The 17,615-nt window shown below is 49.8% G+C and overlaps 2 protein-coding genes across 4 annotated transcripts in view; one reads left to right on the forward strand and one right to left on the reverse strand.

The window, feature by feature from the left end:
• Positions 1 to 6,660: 6,660 nt before the first annotated feature.
• On the reverse strand, positions 6,661 to 10,573 carry BAG5 (BCL2 associated athanogene 5). 2 transcript variants are annotated; one of them, XM_029238500.1, is made up of 2 exons: positions 10,370 to 10,573; positions 6,661 to 8,877 (listed from the first exon to the last, which is right to left on the reverse strand). In XM_029238500.1, the coding sequence occupies exon 2, from the start codon at positions 8,847 to 8,849 to the stop codon at positions 7,506 to 7,508; it is 1,344 nt and encodes a 447-aa protein (XP_029094333.1). In that variant the 5' UTR covers positions 8,850 to 8,877; positions 10,370 to 10,573; the 3' UTR covers positions 6,661 to 7,505. The 2 variants fall into 2 exon arrangements, with proteins under 2 accessions (XP_029094333.1, XP_029094334.1); XM_029238501.1 differs by lacking the exon at positions 10,370 to 10,573 and adding an exon at positions 9,220 to 10,251.
• Positions 10,555 to 17,615, forward strand: part of LOC114904487 (apoptogenic protein 1, mitochondrial) — a 35,025-nt gene continuing 27,964 nt past the window's right edge. For both annotated transcript variants that reach the window (XM_029238504.1, XM_029238503.1), the window contains exon 1: positions 10,555 to 10,861. In XM_029238504.1, the coding sequence (XP_029094337.1) occupies positions 10,619 to 10,861 (243 nt within the window). In that variant the 5' untranslated portion in view covers positions 10,555 to 10,618. The remainder of the gene's footprint in view (positions 10,862 to 17,615) is intronic.

Consider the following 17,615-nt stretch of genomic DNA (forward strand, 5'->3'; position numbering starts at 1 on the left):
CCGCACAACACCGGAGGGCGGGCCGCGGAGGGGAAGACCGCCCTCCAAGGTCAGGGGCCCAACGTGGGAGCAGGTGCGCCACAGTGCGGGCCGGGCCGTGCGGAGGGCCGGGCCGTGCGGCGGGTCTATCTAGGTCATCCTTTTCCACCCAGCCGGGCAGGCCCCGCGCACAGTGGGTCTCACACAGGCCCCTAGGGATCTCATCTGGAGGGACCCCCCCCCCACAAGGGGCGCTCTCTCAAGCTGGCCCAAGCGCAGGCCTAGCACCTGGACGGCCATACATGGCAAAAGTCACGGGGCCTGGCTTGGTGGAGCTGCTATGGGCTGGGCCTGGCAGGGTCTCCCCAGAAGCACCCAGTCCCAGAAGGCCACCTGAACCTGGCTCTCTTGTTTTTGGGGAGCCTCTGGTCTAGGATGCAATCCTGCCTTGCCAGGCACACATGGCTCCCCCCATAGCCAGCAAGGCCCTGTGGGATCCAGCCCTGCAGACTCTCACCTGACTTCTCACCTGGCTACAACCACAGGAGCTGCTGCACCTCAGGGCCTTTGCACAGCTGTTGGTCTGCCCTCACATTCTTCCACCGGCCCTCGCATGGCCCCTACCTCCTGGGCCACCCAGATAACCCTGTTGGTCCAAGTTGGCCCTGGGACACCTGCCTTTCTTTTGAGTGGCTGGGTCGGGGATGAGTGCCAAAAGATGCCTTTTTCTGAAAAGATGGAACCTGGGCCTCCCAGAGAAAATAAGGCATATGGGACCCTGAGAGTGGCCTGGGCCTGCCTAAGCTGGCCTGTGGGGGAGGGCAGCATGATGAGGCTGTGGACGGTGCTGACGAGACCTCAGGCTCAGGAGCCAGGCCCATGGGACGTGGCTGGCTTCTGTGCCTGCCTGTTAAATTCTCTGCATCCTTCTTTCTTTCTTTTTTTTTTTTTTTTTTTGCCGCACCGTGCAGCTTGTGGGATCTTAGTTCCCCGACCAGGGATTGAACTCAGGCACTTGGCAGTGAGCGCGTGGAGTCCTAACCACTGGACCGCCAGGGAGGTCCCTCTTTGCACCTTTAATAACCAGCTCATTTTGTTATTCAGCTAGACCCAGGGGGTTCTTGCACTGCTTATGTGACCCTGTCCCCTTGAGTAGACCCTCCTGCTGTTAGGCCAGACCCCTGGGAGCCCCCATCCCTTGGTGCCACCCTCACCGTCCTTGTAAACCCTCCCCCTGGGTCCCTCCCTCTGCCAGCTTCTCTTGCCCCACCCTCCCTCCGGGCCCTGCTGCCCTGGCCCCATTGCTCCCAGTTCAGTCCCTACGTCTGCCACCGGGGTGAGCCTTCAACAAAACTCCTCGTCTCCAAAGACCCAAATCCTCCCCTGGCTCACCAGGGCCCCCGGCACCCGTGCTCTGACCCCTGCTCCCTGCCGAGGTTCTCCCAGGCCCTCAGGTACGCCTGGCACCAGACTCTGGGCCTCTATGTCCGATGCCCCCTCACCTGGGAGGCCCTCCCACCCCGGGGGTCTCCGTGTAAAGGGTGTGCCCCTAGAGCGTCCTCAGAGACCCCTGCACAGGAGCTCAGGGCACATGCGCACCTGCTCCCCTGGACTCGTCCGCCAGCCTGGCCGGCAAGACGAGGTGACCAAGGGAGGAGGCCGCAGTGCGTGCCCCTGAGGGCCCCTTATGTGGGGGCTGACGTGTCCCTTGGGCTTCTCACCCAGCCGGGTGCTCGGCCGAGTGCAGTCAGAGGTGAGGGTGGCGACATGCCAGCCTGGCTGGCTTTCCTGCCACGCGGGTCTTGGGCACGGCCGCTGCCGATCCCACCCAGCGGGCGAGGTGGGCGTGAGGTGACCTCCTGATGGGGATAGCAGGGTTTCGGCTGCAGGTGCAGTAGACCAAGCTTCTTTGGATCCAGATGAGCAAAAGGGCCGCTGATTTTATTTAATTAACTATTTGGCTGCACCACACGGATCTTAGTTCCCCGACCGGGGACTGAACCCGTGTCGTCAGCAGTGAAGGTGCCAAGTCCTAGCCACTTGGCCGCCAGGGAATCTCCCTGATTCTAAACACTTTGTGAAGCCATGTGAAGGTCTGAGGTTTTCCATTTACTTATGCAGCAAGTTTTTTGGGGAATATGTATTATGTGCCAGGAGACAAGGACACTGTTTCTAAAGAGAAGTTCAGCCAAAGGGTATCCGAGCGCCTACTGCTGCCTGGGCCTGAGGCTTCAAGGATGAGGAGAAGGTTCTGCCTCGGAAGGCACCGCAGCCTGGCGTGGGAGTGACCAGCCCGTGGGCCCCGAGGGATGCGGCAGGGGAGGGGGCCAGTACCAGGCCACGCCCGCTGTCTCAGGGGTGGGGCTGAGGTGACAGAACCCACCAATGGTGGCTCGCCCCTCCACCCAACTCCACATCCTGCGTCTGCCGGAGGATGCGGCGGGACAATCACGTGGGTGTGAGGACCAGGTGGAGGCTGCAGGGAAATGGTTCAGGAGTTCAAAGGGTTAGTATACAGACTACGTCAGCCACGTGCTGTGACCGGTTTGGTGTTTCTCCGGTGTTTCTCCAGCTGGGAGTCACGGGTGCCTGGAGCTCCGAAGGTCTGTGAATCGTAAGCGGGGGAAATGCCAACTACACTTTAACTGGCCGAGTTCTCCGACCCTGAGCGCTCCGGACGCCTTCCCACCGTCCAGCCTGCACCCATGCTGATGAAATCAGAGCCCCTGGGGTGGGACCCTCCAGGTGAACCCTGTGCTTGCATGTACCCTACTGGGCTGTCCTGTCCTCCTGGTTCGCCATGCGGCCTCGGGCAGTGCCTTGGGCAAGTGATTGCTGTAGAGCCCAAATCTGTGAAACACACTTACCAAAACCTGCCGTGGAATGGTTCGCAGAGTTTAACATGCACATGAGACGTTTCGCCCAGGGCCTGGCACGCAGGAACGTTCACTCAACGATGGCTTGAAAAATGTTTAAATGATAGCGGAAGCAACGTAGGACACCCCCCCCCCCGCCCCGCGTCAGACACACTCTGACAGCCGGGCACCCGCTGACCTGCATCCGGGCCCTGAGGCGGGCCTCGCTCGCCCTCCAGTTAGCGCTTCTGCGCCCTGGAAGTAAGAACCAAGTTTGCCAGTGCTGTGCTGCTCAGCCCCTGTGCGACATCGCTGCCCGGCGCTGGGGTTTCTCCTGTCTTCTTCCTGACCAGCCTCGGGGGGTCCCTGAGCCCTGTCCCTCAGCCTCCCTGGCCTATGGCACTCACGGTCTCTCTCCAGCGCTCACGGAGGACCTGCCCTGCTCTCCTGACATCCTGGAGTTTATGCCCGAGACGGATGCGGGACAAGCGTGTCCTTTACCGCCTCCACGCTGGTTGAGACACAATAGGATGGACATTTCCCAACCTGAGCACACAGCAAGAGCTTGAGAACAGTTTTAAAAAAAAATTATTTGTTGATTCTTGGCCGCATTAGGTCTTTGTTGCTGTGCGCAGGCTTTCTCTAGTTACAGTGAGCGGGGGCTACTCTTCCTTGTGGTGCGTGGGCTTCTCATTGCAGTGGCTTCTCTTGTTGCAGAGCACGGGCTCTAGGTGCGTGGGCTACAGTAGTTGTGGCGCACGGGCTTAGCTGCTCCACGGCATGTGGGATCTTCCCAGACCAGGGCTCGAAGCCGTGTCCCCTGCATTGGCAGGCGGATTCTTAACCACTGCGCCACCAGGGAAGCCCTTGAGAACAGTTTCTAACGTGCGTAAATAACCCAAGCCTAACGGGGCAGAGCGCATCTTGGTGGGTGGCGGAGAATTAAAAATGTCAAATTTCCTGTCTTTTTAACCTGTACGATTTGTTTCTCCTGGCGGCTGGCCTATTACGCATCACACACCTGCACGGCGGGGCTGGCCGCGCTGCTTCTCCACTTGGATCACCGGAACACGCAGGCAGAGAAGACAGAAGAGGGCCTGTAGGAGGAGGCGGGGAAAAGGCAAAACCAGTTGCTGCCACCAGGTAATGGGTTGTAATGGGTTTGTGACAGACAACTGCCAAAACGAGGGTGAGCTGCGAGGTGGGTGAGGGAGCCCGAGGCAGAGCAGAGCATTTTGGGAATGCTGGAAGGACTAGATGGTCAGAGATACACAGCCGCCCGACTAGCTCAGGTGGCAGAGCACGAGACTCTCAAGTGGCCAGAAAAACATCTCCGTTAAGACGAGCTTCAATAGCACAACACCTTACCTCAAACCTTTCCTCCGGGGAGAGGACCTTTCCAGAACGCCTCGAGTTTCCCCTCCTGCGAGTAAGGGCAGCTCCTGTGCGCTTGGCCCGCGGGCACCCTCCCCAGGGAAGCAGCACGTGAGGCCACATCTGCTCCAGGTTCCCTGGCCCCCCCACTTCCTGGGTTGTTTATGGGGGCACAGTTACCCCTTCACCCGCCACTGGATCCCCGTCTGTGCTCTGCGCTGCGGCCCCCTCACATCGCTGCCCCTGACTGGAGCCAAGGAGCCCTCCCCCGGGCCGGCGGCCTGCTCAGGGGCACCCAAGTCAGACAGTACCCAAAGGTGAAAACATGACGACAGGACTCACACCTCAGACTCACGTCCTTTCTCCACCGCAAAGAGAAGCTAAGAGATTTTTTATTTCATCAATAATTAAGGGTATACTAGTATGTCTACCTCAAAATAATGCTGAATTATTTAAGACACGGTATTACAGTAGTCACACAGTTCATGGGGCAGGGACGAGAACCAACACGCTGGAATGACACACCTGAATTATACATCAAAATCAGTGTGGCAAATTGTCCTCCAATTATTCTTGAGAAAAACACTGCACGAGTTAAAAGCTAAAAAGCTTTGCTTAAAAAAACCTGTGTGAACAGGATAAGCTTAGACCCTCCAAAACCAGATTAAAAACTGGCCAAGTAAAACAAATGAGAAAAACTGGTTCAACTTTTCAAATATACTAAATTATGTCAAATATATTATACCCAGGCAGTTTAGCAAAATAAAGCATTACATTGTACTTAGTGGACATGGTCATTATATTTATTTCTTAACGACCTCACAGTAGGCTGATTAACCTGTTCGGATAAAGAATGACCTGAAAGCAACGCTGACTGAATGGAAGGTAAAGAAAGCAAACATTCCCAGCCAATTTTTCATGAACATGGATGATACAGTTTAATGCAGACCCAAGGCCAAACATTTTTAGGGGGTAGGTTTTACTTCCAGTACAGATTCTCTTCAAGTGAGATCATAAAAATACAATACAAAGTGACGAACCCAAAATGCATGCAGCAGGCCACGTGAACACACACGCCTCCCAGCGAGGGACAGTAGCAGCTAAAGCCAGTATCGCTAGGGCTCATCATGGGAACCGAATCATCAGGTACAAGGAACTAGAACAGACTGAAGACAGGGAGCATCACTTCTCGGCACTCAAGGCTGATTTGATTATTTCAATGACCAAAATAATCCCCGTGAGAGATCCAACGTGACCGTGGATGGGCTCGCTGTCCTATGCTCAGCCCCGACGCGCAAAGATGAACAGTTTGAGCCATCTCTGCGAGTTACGGAAAACACTGCTGGAAATGAATGCTAGAGGAAGAACTGCTTTCAAACAACAATGGATACTCCGAAAGGACAGGCTAACATTTAACTTTCAAGTCTGAAATTAACGTGAAGCAGTGGGGCCTGGTGCAGGATGTGTGTATGTCTGAAGTGCGTTAGAGTACAGCCTTGATTGCCCAGTGATATAACGCCAACAGTGCTTGAACTTAAAAACTCCTCAAGATTTTAAGAGCACCCTAAAATTATGATACAGAATAGCAATCCTGAAACGACTTTGGTCGGCATGAGCTACCAATAAGCTGCATGGAAAGCCCGCTGGACGTGCAGGTGGAAGGCTCACGGCCCAAAGACCTCTGATTGCCCTTTGACCCCACTGTCCGATGAATCTATAACATTTCTAGTAGGAAAGACATATCAAGGGCTTTTAATTATTGGGCAGTACTGAGACAAAATGAAAATTTTTTAGGGCTACACGTTTATAATCTTTTAGGTATTTAGGGCTATTCCTTTATCCATCTTATTTTTAGCTGTTTCCGAAGTTATCAAATTAATATCTCTGAAAGAAAAGAACAAATTACTATAGAGCTCAAAAGATGTACTCTAATACGATTATTTTGTGAGAGCTGACTACAGAGTAGTCTGTTAGTTATAATACTGGGGGCAGCAAGTTATCAAGGCACTTCAGAACTCTGGGAAATTCTTTTGTTCACGTTAACAGGCAACTGGTAATCTTGGATCCTCAAAAAGTATGTACAGAAATATGTATACCCTTTAGCAGAAGAAAAAAATTTCCTGCACTGACAGACTTTACTGGCCCTTTCAGGCACTAGAGAAGCATCCATGTGCCAATAACATGAGCTAAGGAATGCAGCAGGTGCCCGGAGTGCAATGTCTGCAGGCGCAGGGAGCTGATGCTCGCTTCCTCTGAACAAGCTTCAAAGAGCGGGTCCTGCAGGGCTGCTGACAGTTTCTGCTCTCATACACTGTAAAACAGCATCGGGAATGTTTAACAAGTTTGTCCCTTATGCCGCCTTGAACGACAGAAGCAGCCCATTACGTGCTACATGCAGACATTTTTGCTTATTTTAGCATAACCTGATAATTGGTAATTTCCACTTCTTTTCATTATCTTACCATGGGTGTGGGTGTTTCCTTTTTTTTTTCAAGGTCCATTAACTTCATTTAAATGTTCCCATCCTTAGTAATTTCTAAGGGAAATTCTAAGTTTAGATTTTACAAACAAAAACAACTTGAAGGTATCAGCTGGTGTTTTATCCCTTCTTCAATGCAGTCTCAAAGGTGTTTTTGCTATTCATTTTCATAATTTTATTATGTCATACACAAAAATAAGACTCCCCCTCTAAATGCAGAGTACAGGAGAAAATACACTGTATTTCAAACAAAAAATGTTTATGAGAAAACCCACCATCCAAAAAAACAAAAAGACTCCCACCCTATTAAATTGGGTGGAACCGATTGGGTTTTATAAATGAAAAAAATCCTTCTGCTTTACTTAGCGTAATAAAACATTTCATTGTACTGCGTTTGTGCTTGGACCTTACTTCCATTTAACCAAAAATTTCCCCCTTCCTCATAACTGTCCTGGTATTTATTATGTAAGGTTATGTCTATTCTAGATTCTGAAACATCTGCGTTTTAATGCTTGAACAACCTATTAAAACTGTTTTAAAAGCTGCCCCTATTCCATTTTCTGATTTAAAAAAAAAAAACAACAGAAAACCACACCACAACATAGTGATCCAAATGGAAAAGTTAGTATGTCGTAATATTTGTTTTTCAACATCAAAAGCAGCAGAGATACTGAATTTGCTTAAATCCTAAATACTGAGATTGACATATGCATGTATAAATCGCATCCAGGCTCAACAAACTGAAAGCTCTCTATAAATACACAGGCATATGTATAAAGTGCAAAATGAGAATGATCAACCGTGGGCTCTCTGGCGTTTTAGTACTCCCATTCATCGGATTTCAAGTCGAGATAGCTGAGGATATTCTGTGCAAGCTTCACCGCCTGCTTCCGGGCAGCCTTACACTTCTCCTCTCCCTGTGGGTCAACGGCGTCCAGGGCAAGTAGCTGCTTGGTGAGCAGCTCTTCCAGCCGGATGTAGTTCTTATCATTTCGACTGCCATCAAATGAGAGAACTTCCCCTTGGATGTCTGACAAGTTTCCCAGGACGTTCCAGACCGCTTTGTGTGAGGGGTGCTCCTCACAAACAAACAGCTTTCTCTTCTCGAGGGCTTCCTTCAAGTCGATGTAAGTGATGAGGGTCTGAACTTCGATCACCGCTCTTCTCCTGGCTTCCCGGATGCAGGGGTTTTTTTCAAGACTTACCTCATCCAACTGTCCAATCAAACCCTGCAGCTCTGTTTTGGAGCTCAGGTACCATTCTGAAGGATTCTGTGCTTGAAGAAGTTCGTTTTTTATTTCTCTCATTCTCTTGAGGACCTGTTCTATTTTTAAAATGGAATGATTCTGCCCCAGGTCAAACGCACGAGTGCTATCTGCTTCCTCTTCTAAATCCAAGTACTTCAATAACTGGTTGATATCTTCCACGACCTCCTTCCGGTAATTTCTGATTTCGGTGCGGCCGCACACGTCTAAAGCATCCAGATCGGCCATCAGCCCCGACAGCACACAAGATAAGTGCCTGCAAGTCTCATCACTGTTCACTCCCATAAGAAGGGCAATCAGAGTGCCTCTGGCCTTGTTCACTTCACACATCACAGAGTTAATTTTGGCAACTGAGGGATGCGTGTCCTCAGAAAGCGGCAGGGAAGGCTGCTTTTTCACGCAGTCCTCGATAATCTCTTGCACTGCACAGATTTTGGTTAAAGTGTGATACCGTGCTTTCCGCAAGGAGATCTTGCCTCCAGTTTTAACGTGTGTCAGCCTCAAAATGACATCCTGGATGCCTTCTTCAAACTCATCAGTTACACAGTTGCCTCCACTATAAAATGGCACAATCTTCTCTTTCACTAGGGACTGGGCTTCTTTAAAAATGTTCTCTATTTCGATCCTGTGTGGGTGGTTTGCATTCTGCTCCAACTCTTTGAGAAGACGCTCTGTCTCTTGTGCTGCCCTCTTCCTAGCTTGCTGAATATCTCCTTTTCCTTCAGTATCTACCGAGTCTATTTCAAAAAGTTGTCTTGTTAGAATCCTCTCCAGTTTCTTGTAATTCTTGTCGTCTGACAGACCGCTGAAACCAATTACTTGCTGCTCTATGCTTTTCACCTCCTTTTGGATGTCCTGAAGCCTAGTAATAGAAGGATGTTGGTTTCCCATCTCCATACTTTTGTTGTGTTCAGTTTCACAAGCACTAAAAGATGACAAACATGATAACTTATCACACCACAAAGCCTGCAGAACGGTAATCATATATTAATTCATTCTACAAAGATATGCTTAAGAAATACGGCTTGTTATTGCGATCCCAAGAACAGTCACGCTCAAGTACAGAAATTAGAGTGACTAATCAACTCCCTCTCCTGAAAACAACCTAAACGTGACAGTAATTGAGACCGGGGTTACTGCCGTGGGGAATATGAGCCAGAGCTCCGGACCTGGGAAATTCAGTTTCCTCAGTCATCAAAGAAAACGGCATATGCCTTCATAAGTATGCCACGAGGCTGAACCATCAGCTTGGAAAAAGCACAAGTACCTTAGGTCCTAACACTGGAAGCTGGTTTTTGGCAAGAGCAGGGCACATCTGCGGGATGTGAAACAGCAGCTCTCCTAACCTTCCAGACGACATGGGTTCACTGAAGCAACCCCATCAGGCCAAAGTGCTATGCCTAGTTTCAGGAAAACGAACTAAACAAAAGGAGCTGAGCCACCGAAACAAACACCAGGGGTTCGCAGACAGTCCCAAAAGTCCCCGCTTCTACTTCCTCTCCACCCTTTAAGCACTTGTGTAAAGATACCCTGTTTCTCGCCCCACCCTTTTCACACCTCACAAATCCTCCCTGCACAGGGATAAAATTCCACAGGGAAGGCGACTGGGGTTACGTTAAAGACACCACCTTGGGCTTCGGAGGCCTAGTACCCCCTGGGCCCTATCATGCTCCTCTTCTCCTCCAAACCACACCCCACGAGAATGAGACAACTATGACTAATTCATTCACCAGCCTCCCTTTAAGGGTCCAGAAGGGCTTAACGCATTTTTTTTTTTTTTTTTACGCTCTTTCACGGGAGGGGGATGGATGCTTAACCGAAACTAATCCCCTGTGGGTGGCCGAGCCCAGAACACGCCTCTGGAAACCCAGAAGAGCAGGCTGCCTCTGCTGTTTCCTCCCTTCTCGCCCGGCCCTCCCAGCACTTTACCCAGCAGCGGTCTAAGCTGGTTTGGTCTTGGCTTCCTGTGGGTGAAGTGGCCAGATGGAAGATCGACCCTTTACGGGGTGCGGCACCGGAGCTGCGCCCCAACCTGCATCTCTCTCCCCGTCCCGGCTAGGTCTAAACGGGGCAGCCAGGGAAGGGGCCGGCGGTGGCAGCGGCAGCTACCGGCCGCAGCGGCCGCTCCGGGCGTCTCGCCCCGGCCCCACGACGCGCCCGCCGGCCTGACCTCACAATGGCCCGTGGGGGGAGGGGACGGCCGCGCTCGGCCGGGCCAGGGGAGCAGGCGAGAAGGGAGGAAACTCGGGCCCGGCCGGCTGCGGGGAGCCCGGCTCCGAAACCGGGCCCGGCGGCGTCTGACCCGGGGCGGGGGTGGCGCCCCGGGACAGGGGTCGTCCGCTGGCAGCCCCCGCCGAGGGAGGCCGCGCGCACCGCCCCCCCCCCCCCCCCCCGCGGAGGCCTCCGCCCTCGCTCACCTGCGCAGCCCGCGCCATCGCACGCTTCGCCGCCAAAGCCCCTCAGTCCTGCAGTCGCCGGGACCGGCAGCCCCGCCCCCGGGCCGAACACCCCCCGCCCTGGGAAAACGTCCTCCGGCGTCCGCGCTGCACCTCGACCCTTGCTGAGCCCGCCGCTAGCCGCCTAGCGCAATCCCCTGAAATGCCCGCGCCCGAGGAGCTGCCACCCGGGCGCGCTCGCGCCGTTCGGCCGCCTACGCAGCCTGTCACATGCCGGGCAAGCTCATGGTCGGCCGAGTCGTCCCCTCCCGCGGACTTTGCGACCGTGCCGTAAGGCAGCCCCTCGCACCGTCGCGACTTCGCTGTGCGTGCGGTAGCCGCCGGACGGCAGCCATGGCGGCCTTGCGACCCCCGAGGAGGTTCCCCCTTCCTCTCTGCCGCGCCTTCTCCGGCGGCAGCTGCCAGCTCGTCCCCGAGCGCGGCGGTGAGCGCAGGGATGCCGCGCCGAGCCGGGTGAGCGTGGTTCCCGGAGAGGTTGGGCCGGGAGTGACCGCGAGGGGCGACAGACCCGAGCCGCGCCCCTCAGGGACACACGTGGGCGCTCACCTGCGTTGCCGCACTGGCGGCCTCGGCTGAGCTACCCGGGAGCAGGGTCCCCGAGCCGGCACGGGCCTGGCGCGGAGCAGCGTACGCGGCGTGGGGGGACGGGCGGGTGGAGGAGAGTGGGGAGGCCCCGGAGCCCCCAAGTGTTCTGCGTCGCCGCCACCCCGGGGCTGTTGACAGAACTTCTGTTAAGTAGAGCAGAGTCAGCTAGGAAGTTTATACGTACCTTATTTCTTGTCGAGGGTAATTAGTCTTTACATTTAAAGAGCTGTTTATAAGCACAGCGTGTGTGTGTGTTCGCGCGCGCTTGGCCTCGTTCAAATTATTAGTGCTTTTCGTCAAGTGATGACAAACTATCGTCATATCTTGTAGGACTTCACGTTGAACGCTTTTTCTGGTTTGGAAACTGTGTGTGCATATATGCGTGTTACTGACCAAAGATGCACAAAGATGAATATCTTTAGCAGCAAGGGGTGGCGAGCAGTTTTTATAAATTGCACTGCTTTGGGGCAGGATGTTTTGTTTGAGGGAGCCGTAGGCCTTCATTCCAACTGTCACATGAAAATTTGGACTAACGGTGTGGAATGGACTGCAGATAGAATATTTAAACGAAGCCTAAAAATACTGGACCTCCCTGGCGGTCCAGTGCGTAAGACTCCGCGCTTCCATTGCAGAGGATGCGAGTTCTATTCCTGGTCGGGGAAGTTCCGCATGCCGCGCTGTGCAGCCTGCCCCCGCCCCCACCAAAAAAAAAAAAAAAAAAAAAAAGCATACAAAAACTAACGTTTCATTTGCCAGCAGGCTAAGGAGCGAGGCTGGCAAGCATCCTTTAAACGATAATTAAAGAAGGATAAAAAGAGCTTATTAAGAATTCCAAAACGTGCCTGCCTGTAAATTTTCATTTATTTTGGTCTGTTGCTATTAGCATGCTTTTATAAATGCAGCTTTGAGGTTCTGTCTGGTTTACAGTGTAAACAGGGAGTTACCAGGGCAACTGGGCGCCTAGACCCCAAGCCTCTGGCTCAGTTCCCTCATACAGTGGCCGCAGCCCTGACTTCTGTTCCTAGAACATAGAAACCCGCCAGCATCTCAGTCTTTGGGCAGAAAGATACTCAACAGGTATCTGAAAATGCTCTGGGAGGGCAAACAACATCAGCCAACAGCTGCCCCCACGGTGAGGACTTCGCCCAGCTTCTTTTGTGAACAAGTGCTGGAAAAAAGAACAGCACCCACGCAGGGCTTTCTCTGTCGACATACAGCCTTTTGTTAAAGTAAGTCTTACTGTGGGTCTGATCCTCGGGATGAGACCTCTGCCTTTTGCAGTCCAAGTGACAAGGAGCCAGTGCTGCGTAGCTGTTGGACTGCCTACACCTGTGAAGGCGATGATGCCGATGAGGCTGAAAGTGGAGCAGCTGACCCATGAGTCAGACCTTCCCCGTTCTAGCCTTACGACTTGTGTTGTTTTTTATTTTATTATTTATTTATTTTTTTGCGGTACACGGGCCTCTCACTGTTGTGGCCTCTCCCGCTGCGGAGCACAGGCTCCGGACGCGCAGGCCCAGCGGCCATGGCTCACGGGCCCAGCGGCTCCGCGGCATGTGGGATCTTCCCGGACCGGGGCACGAACCCGCGTCCCCTGCATCGGCAGGCGGACTCTCAACCACTGCGCCACCAGGGAAGCCCTTGTTGTTGTTTTTTAGAATGTGTTCCGCATTACGCTAGGTTTTGGATGGGACGTTAAAGAGCAGTTCTTTCCTCAGGGCAATTTGTGTTTCCTATGTATTTGGCCCCATCTTTGTGTGCTTCCTGAGCACACAGCCGGTTCTCCAGGTAATTAAATTCCTGCAGCAGAGGGAGATTGTTGTCTTTCAGGCTGTGATTTTAAATATTTTTAAAGGCCTTCTTAAAAGTCACAGGTCCTAAACCTTTTGTTTTCTTTATCTAAAGAGATATATTTTAATCCTGTATTTCTAGTTCACCCTATGTATTTTCTCATTCTTTGTTCTTCACTTGCGTTAAGGAGACCTGCTTTTAGGACCTACACAATTTATTTCCCTCTCTAATCTCTGGCTACCAGTTTATTATTATTATTATTTACTTATTTATTTTTTGGCCATGCCGTGCAGCTTGCGGGATATTAGTTCCCTGACCAGGGATTAAACCTGGGCCCTCAGCAGTGAAAACGCAGAGTCCTAACCACTGAACGGCCAGGGAATTCCCTGGCTACTATTTTTTAAAAAATAAATAAATTTATTTATTTCTGGCTGTGTTGTGTCTTCGTTGCTGTGCGTGGGCTTTCTCTAGTTGCAGCGAGAGGGGGCTACTCTTTGTTGCGGTGCGCGAGCTTCTCATTGCGGTGGCTTCTCTTATTGTGGAGCATGGGCTCTAGGCGCGCGGACTTCAGTAATTGTGGCACACGGGCTCAGTAGTTGTGGCACACAGACTTAGTTGTTCTGCAGCATGTGGAATCTTCCCAGACCAGGGCTCGAACCCGTGTCCACTGCATTGGCAGGTGGATTCTTAACCACTCTGCCACCAGGGAAGTCCCTGGCTACCGGTTTTTAATAGAAAAACATTATAGAACTTAGAGTTAAGCACCACTTTTCCTTCCAAACCCAGCTTAAACTGAGCTGTCAAATCAGGAGTTCTCTAGCTGCTTCGTACCTGCTTATTCCTTACCTTTGTTGTTTACGTCATTGGTTTACACCTTTGCCTGCACATTTGGAATGATCTGGAAGACTAAGAAATACCGGGGCCCACCCCCAGAGATTTTGATGTGATTGGTCTGGGATGCAGCCTGGGCATCAGGATATTTACTTATTTTCTTGATTTGTCTAGTTGTTTTCCCCCCAGCTCTGTTGAGATAAAACATAAGGATTCTCTCTCTCTTTTTTAAAAAAATTATTTATTTATTTATTTTTTGGCTGCGTTGGGTCTTCATTGCTGCACGTGGGCTTCCTCTAATTGCGGTAAGCGGGGGCTACTCTTTGTTGTGGTGTGTGAGCTTCTCGTTGCGGTGGCTTCCCTTGTCGTGGAGCACGGGCTCTAGGTGTGTGGGATTCAGTAGTTGTGGCTCGAGGGCTCTAGAGCATAAGCTCAGTAGTTGTGGCGCAGCTCTCCGTGGCATGTGGGATCTTCCTGGACCAGGGATCGAACCCCTGCATTGGCAGGCAAATTCTTAACCACTGTGCCACCAGGGAAGTCCAAACATCAGGATTCTTTTTTTTTTTTAAATTTATTTATTTATGGCTACATTGGGTCTTCATTGCTGTGCGCGGGCTTTCTCTAGTTACGGCGAGCAGGGGCTACTCTTGGTTGCAGTGCGCGGGCTTCTCATTGTGGTGACTTCTCTTGTTGCGGAGCACGGGCTCTAGGCGCGTGGGCTTCAGTAGTTGGGGCTCGTGGGCTCTGGAGCGCAGGCTGAGTAGTTGTGGCGCACGGGCTTAGTAGCTCCGCGGCACGTGAGATCTTCCCGGATCAGGGCTCCAACCCGTGTCCCCTGCGTTGGCAGGCAGGTTCTTAACCACTGTGCCACCAGGGAAGCCCCAAACATCAGGATTCTTAAGGGCAAGTCCAATAAGTTCACAAGTTAGGGAACCACGGTTACATGATATGCATTAATATTTGCTTATAGTCCTGAATTCCATTCACGTTTATACTGATAGTAAACATTTATCAAGCACTTGCATGCACTGTTCTGAAAACTTTACATATTTTACCTTATTTAAGCCTCAAAATTCTGTCCAGTAGGTGCTTTTATCATCCCCATTTTACAGATGAGATTGAATAATTACTTTTCAATAATTACTTACTTTTTTACAGTAAGATTAAACAATTTCAAGATCATAATGCTTGCACATAAGGAATATACATGTTATAGTTCCTTTATCCAAAGGATAATGAATTAAAATTTTTCTTCTAGTAATTTTTAGATGAACAAAATAGAGAAACAGGCCCTCAGCATAGAGAGGTAATATTTGCAAGTAACAACAGATAATGGAACTACTGGTGTCACGTTTTGCTTACATTTTCATTAAGGAGAATGATCTCCAAAATCCCCAAGTTTAGATTTGGAATAAACCTCATAGGAAGAAGTTGAAACTCAGGATAAATGAGAAACTGGTGAGAGAGCCAGTCACTGAATTTTAAGGTTAACATGGCTATTTCTAGTATTTAAAAGGCTTTCAATAAATAGTTGGAAAACAAAGCTGGGGTGGGAGGACTTAAAAACCATGCAATTTAACTCTGTTATCATAAAGGTGAGGAAATTGGGACCCAGAGATGTAAAGTGACTGCCTGCTAATCACAGAGCAGAGCCAGGATTGAAATCAATGTTTTCCCACTCAGTCCAGTGTTCTAACGCTACCAATTGCTTTTCCTTCACCTATTGAAACAATTACATGATTTCCCCTTGTTCTGTTAATGTGGAGAATTACTTTGATTTATTGATTTTCTTTTTTTGTTACTTACGGGAAATTTAAAACATGTACAAAGATAGAAGAATATAAAGAATTGTTGTGTATCCAGTACCCTGCTTCTACAGTTATCCACTCATGGCTGTTTATTTCATCTTTAGCCCCATCCAGTCCCCCTTCCCAGATAATTTTATGCCAAATAGCAGACATATTTCATTTGTAAGTATTTCAGTGTGTATCTTTAAAAGATACAGACTTAAATATATATACATATATGTGTGTGTGTGTATATATATATATAAAACATAATACCATTGTCACACCTAAAAATATTATAATTCCTTAATCCCAGCAAATTTCCAATGTTCAAATTCCTTCAGTTGTCTTAGAAATGTCATAAATGTTTTCTTTTACAATTTGCTTGTATCAGCATCCAAATAAGGTCTACACATTGAGATTGATTAATATTCTTTTAGTTTTCTTTCAGTCTATAGGGTTTGACTCTATCCCCTTCCTTTTTTTTGAATTTTTGAATTTTATTTATTTTTTTATACAGCAGGTTCTTATTATGTATTTTATACATATTAGTGTATATATGTCAATCCCAATCTCCCAATTCACCCCACCACCACCCCCCCCCCTCCACTTTCCCCCTTGGTGTCCATACGTTTGTTCTCTACATCTGTGTCTCTATTTCTGCCCTGCAAACTGGTTATTCTGTACCGTTTTTCTAGGTTCCACATATATGTGTTAATATACGATATTTGTTTTTCTCTTTCTGACTTACTTCACTCTGTATGACAGTCTCTAAATCCATCCATGTCTCTACAAATGACCCAGTTTTTTTCCTTTTTATGGCTGAGTAATACTCCATTGAATATATGTACCACATCTTCTTTATCTATTCGTTTGTCGATGGGCATTTAGGTTGCTTCCATGTCCTGGTTGTTATAAATAGTGCTGCAGTGAACATTGGGGTGCATGTGTCTTTTTGAATTGTGGTTTTCTCTGGGTCTATGCCCAGTAGTGGGATTGCTGTGTCATATGGTAATTCTATTTTTAGTTTTTTAAGGAACCTCCATACTGTTCTCCATAGTGGCTGTATCAATTTACATTCCTACCAACAGGGCAAGAGGGTTCCCTTTTCTCCACACCCTCTCCAGCATTTGTTGTTTGTAGATTTTCTGATGATGCCCATTCTAACTGGTGTGAGGTGATACCTCATTGTAGTTTTGATTTGCACTTCTCTAATAATTAGTGACGTTGAGCAGATTTTCATGTGCTTCTTGACCATCTGTATGTCTTCTTTGGAGAAATGTCTGTTTAGGTCTTCTGCCCATTTTTGGATTGGGTTGTTTGTTTCTTTAATATTGAGCTGTGGGGCTTCCCTGGCGGCGCAGTGGTTGAGAGTCCACCTGCCGACGCAGGGGACACGGGTTCGTGCCCTGGTCCGGGAAGATCCCACATGCCGTGGAGCGGCTGGGCCCGTGAGCCATGGCTGCTGAGCCTGCGCGTCCGGAGCCTGTGCTCCGCAGCGGGAGAGGCCACAACAGTGAGAGGCCCGCGTACCGCAAAAAAAATTGAGTTGCATGAGCTGTTTATATATTTTGGACATTAATCCTTTGTTCATTGATTTGTTTGCAAATATTTTCTCCCATTCTGAGGGTTGTCTTTTCAACTTGTTCGTAGTTTCCTTTGCTCTGCAAAAGCTTTTAAGTTTCATTAGGTCCCATTTGTTTATTTTTGTTTTTATTTCTGTTACTCTAGGAGGTGGATCAAAAAAGATCTTGCTGGGGCTTCCCTGGTGGCGCAGTAGTTGAGAGTCCGCCTGCCGATGCAGGGGACACGGATTTGTGCCCCGGTCCGGGAAGACCCCACATGCCGCGGAGCAGCTGGGCCCGTGAGCCATGGCCGCTGAGCCTGTGCATCCAGAGCCTGTGCTCCGCAACGGGAGAGGCCACAACAGTGAGAGGCCCGCGTACCGCAAAAAAAAAAAAAAAAAAGATCTTGCTGTGATTTGTGTCAAAGAGTGTCCTTCCTATGTTTTCCTCTAAGAGTTTTATAGTGTCTGGTCTTACATTTAGGTCTCTAATCCATTTTAACTTTATTTTTGTGTATGGTGTTAGGGTGTTCTAATTTCATTCTTCTACATGTAGCTGTCCAGTTTTCCCAGCACCACTTATTGAAGAGACTGTCTTTTCTCCACTGTATATCCTTGCCTCCTTTGTCATAGATTAGTTGACCATAGG

This window comes from Monodon monoceros, unplaced genomic scaffold, assembly GCF_005190385.1.
Source record: "Monodon monoceros isolate NGI ecotype Baffin Bay Population unplaced genomic scaffold, NGI_Narwhal_1 Super_Scaffold_21, whole genome shotgun sequence".
Lineage (NCBI taxonomy): Eukaryota > Metazoa > Chordata > Mammalia > Artiodactyla > Monodontidae > Monodon > Monodon monoceros.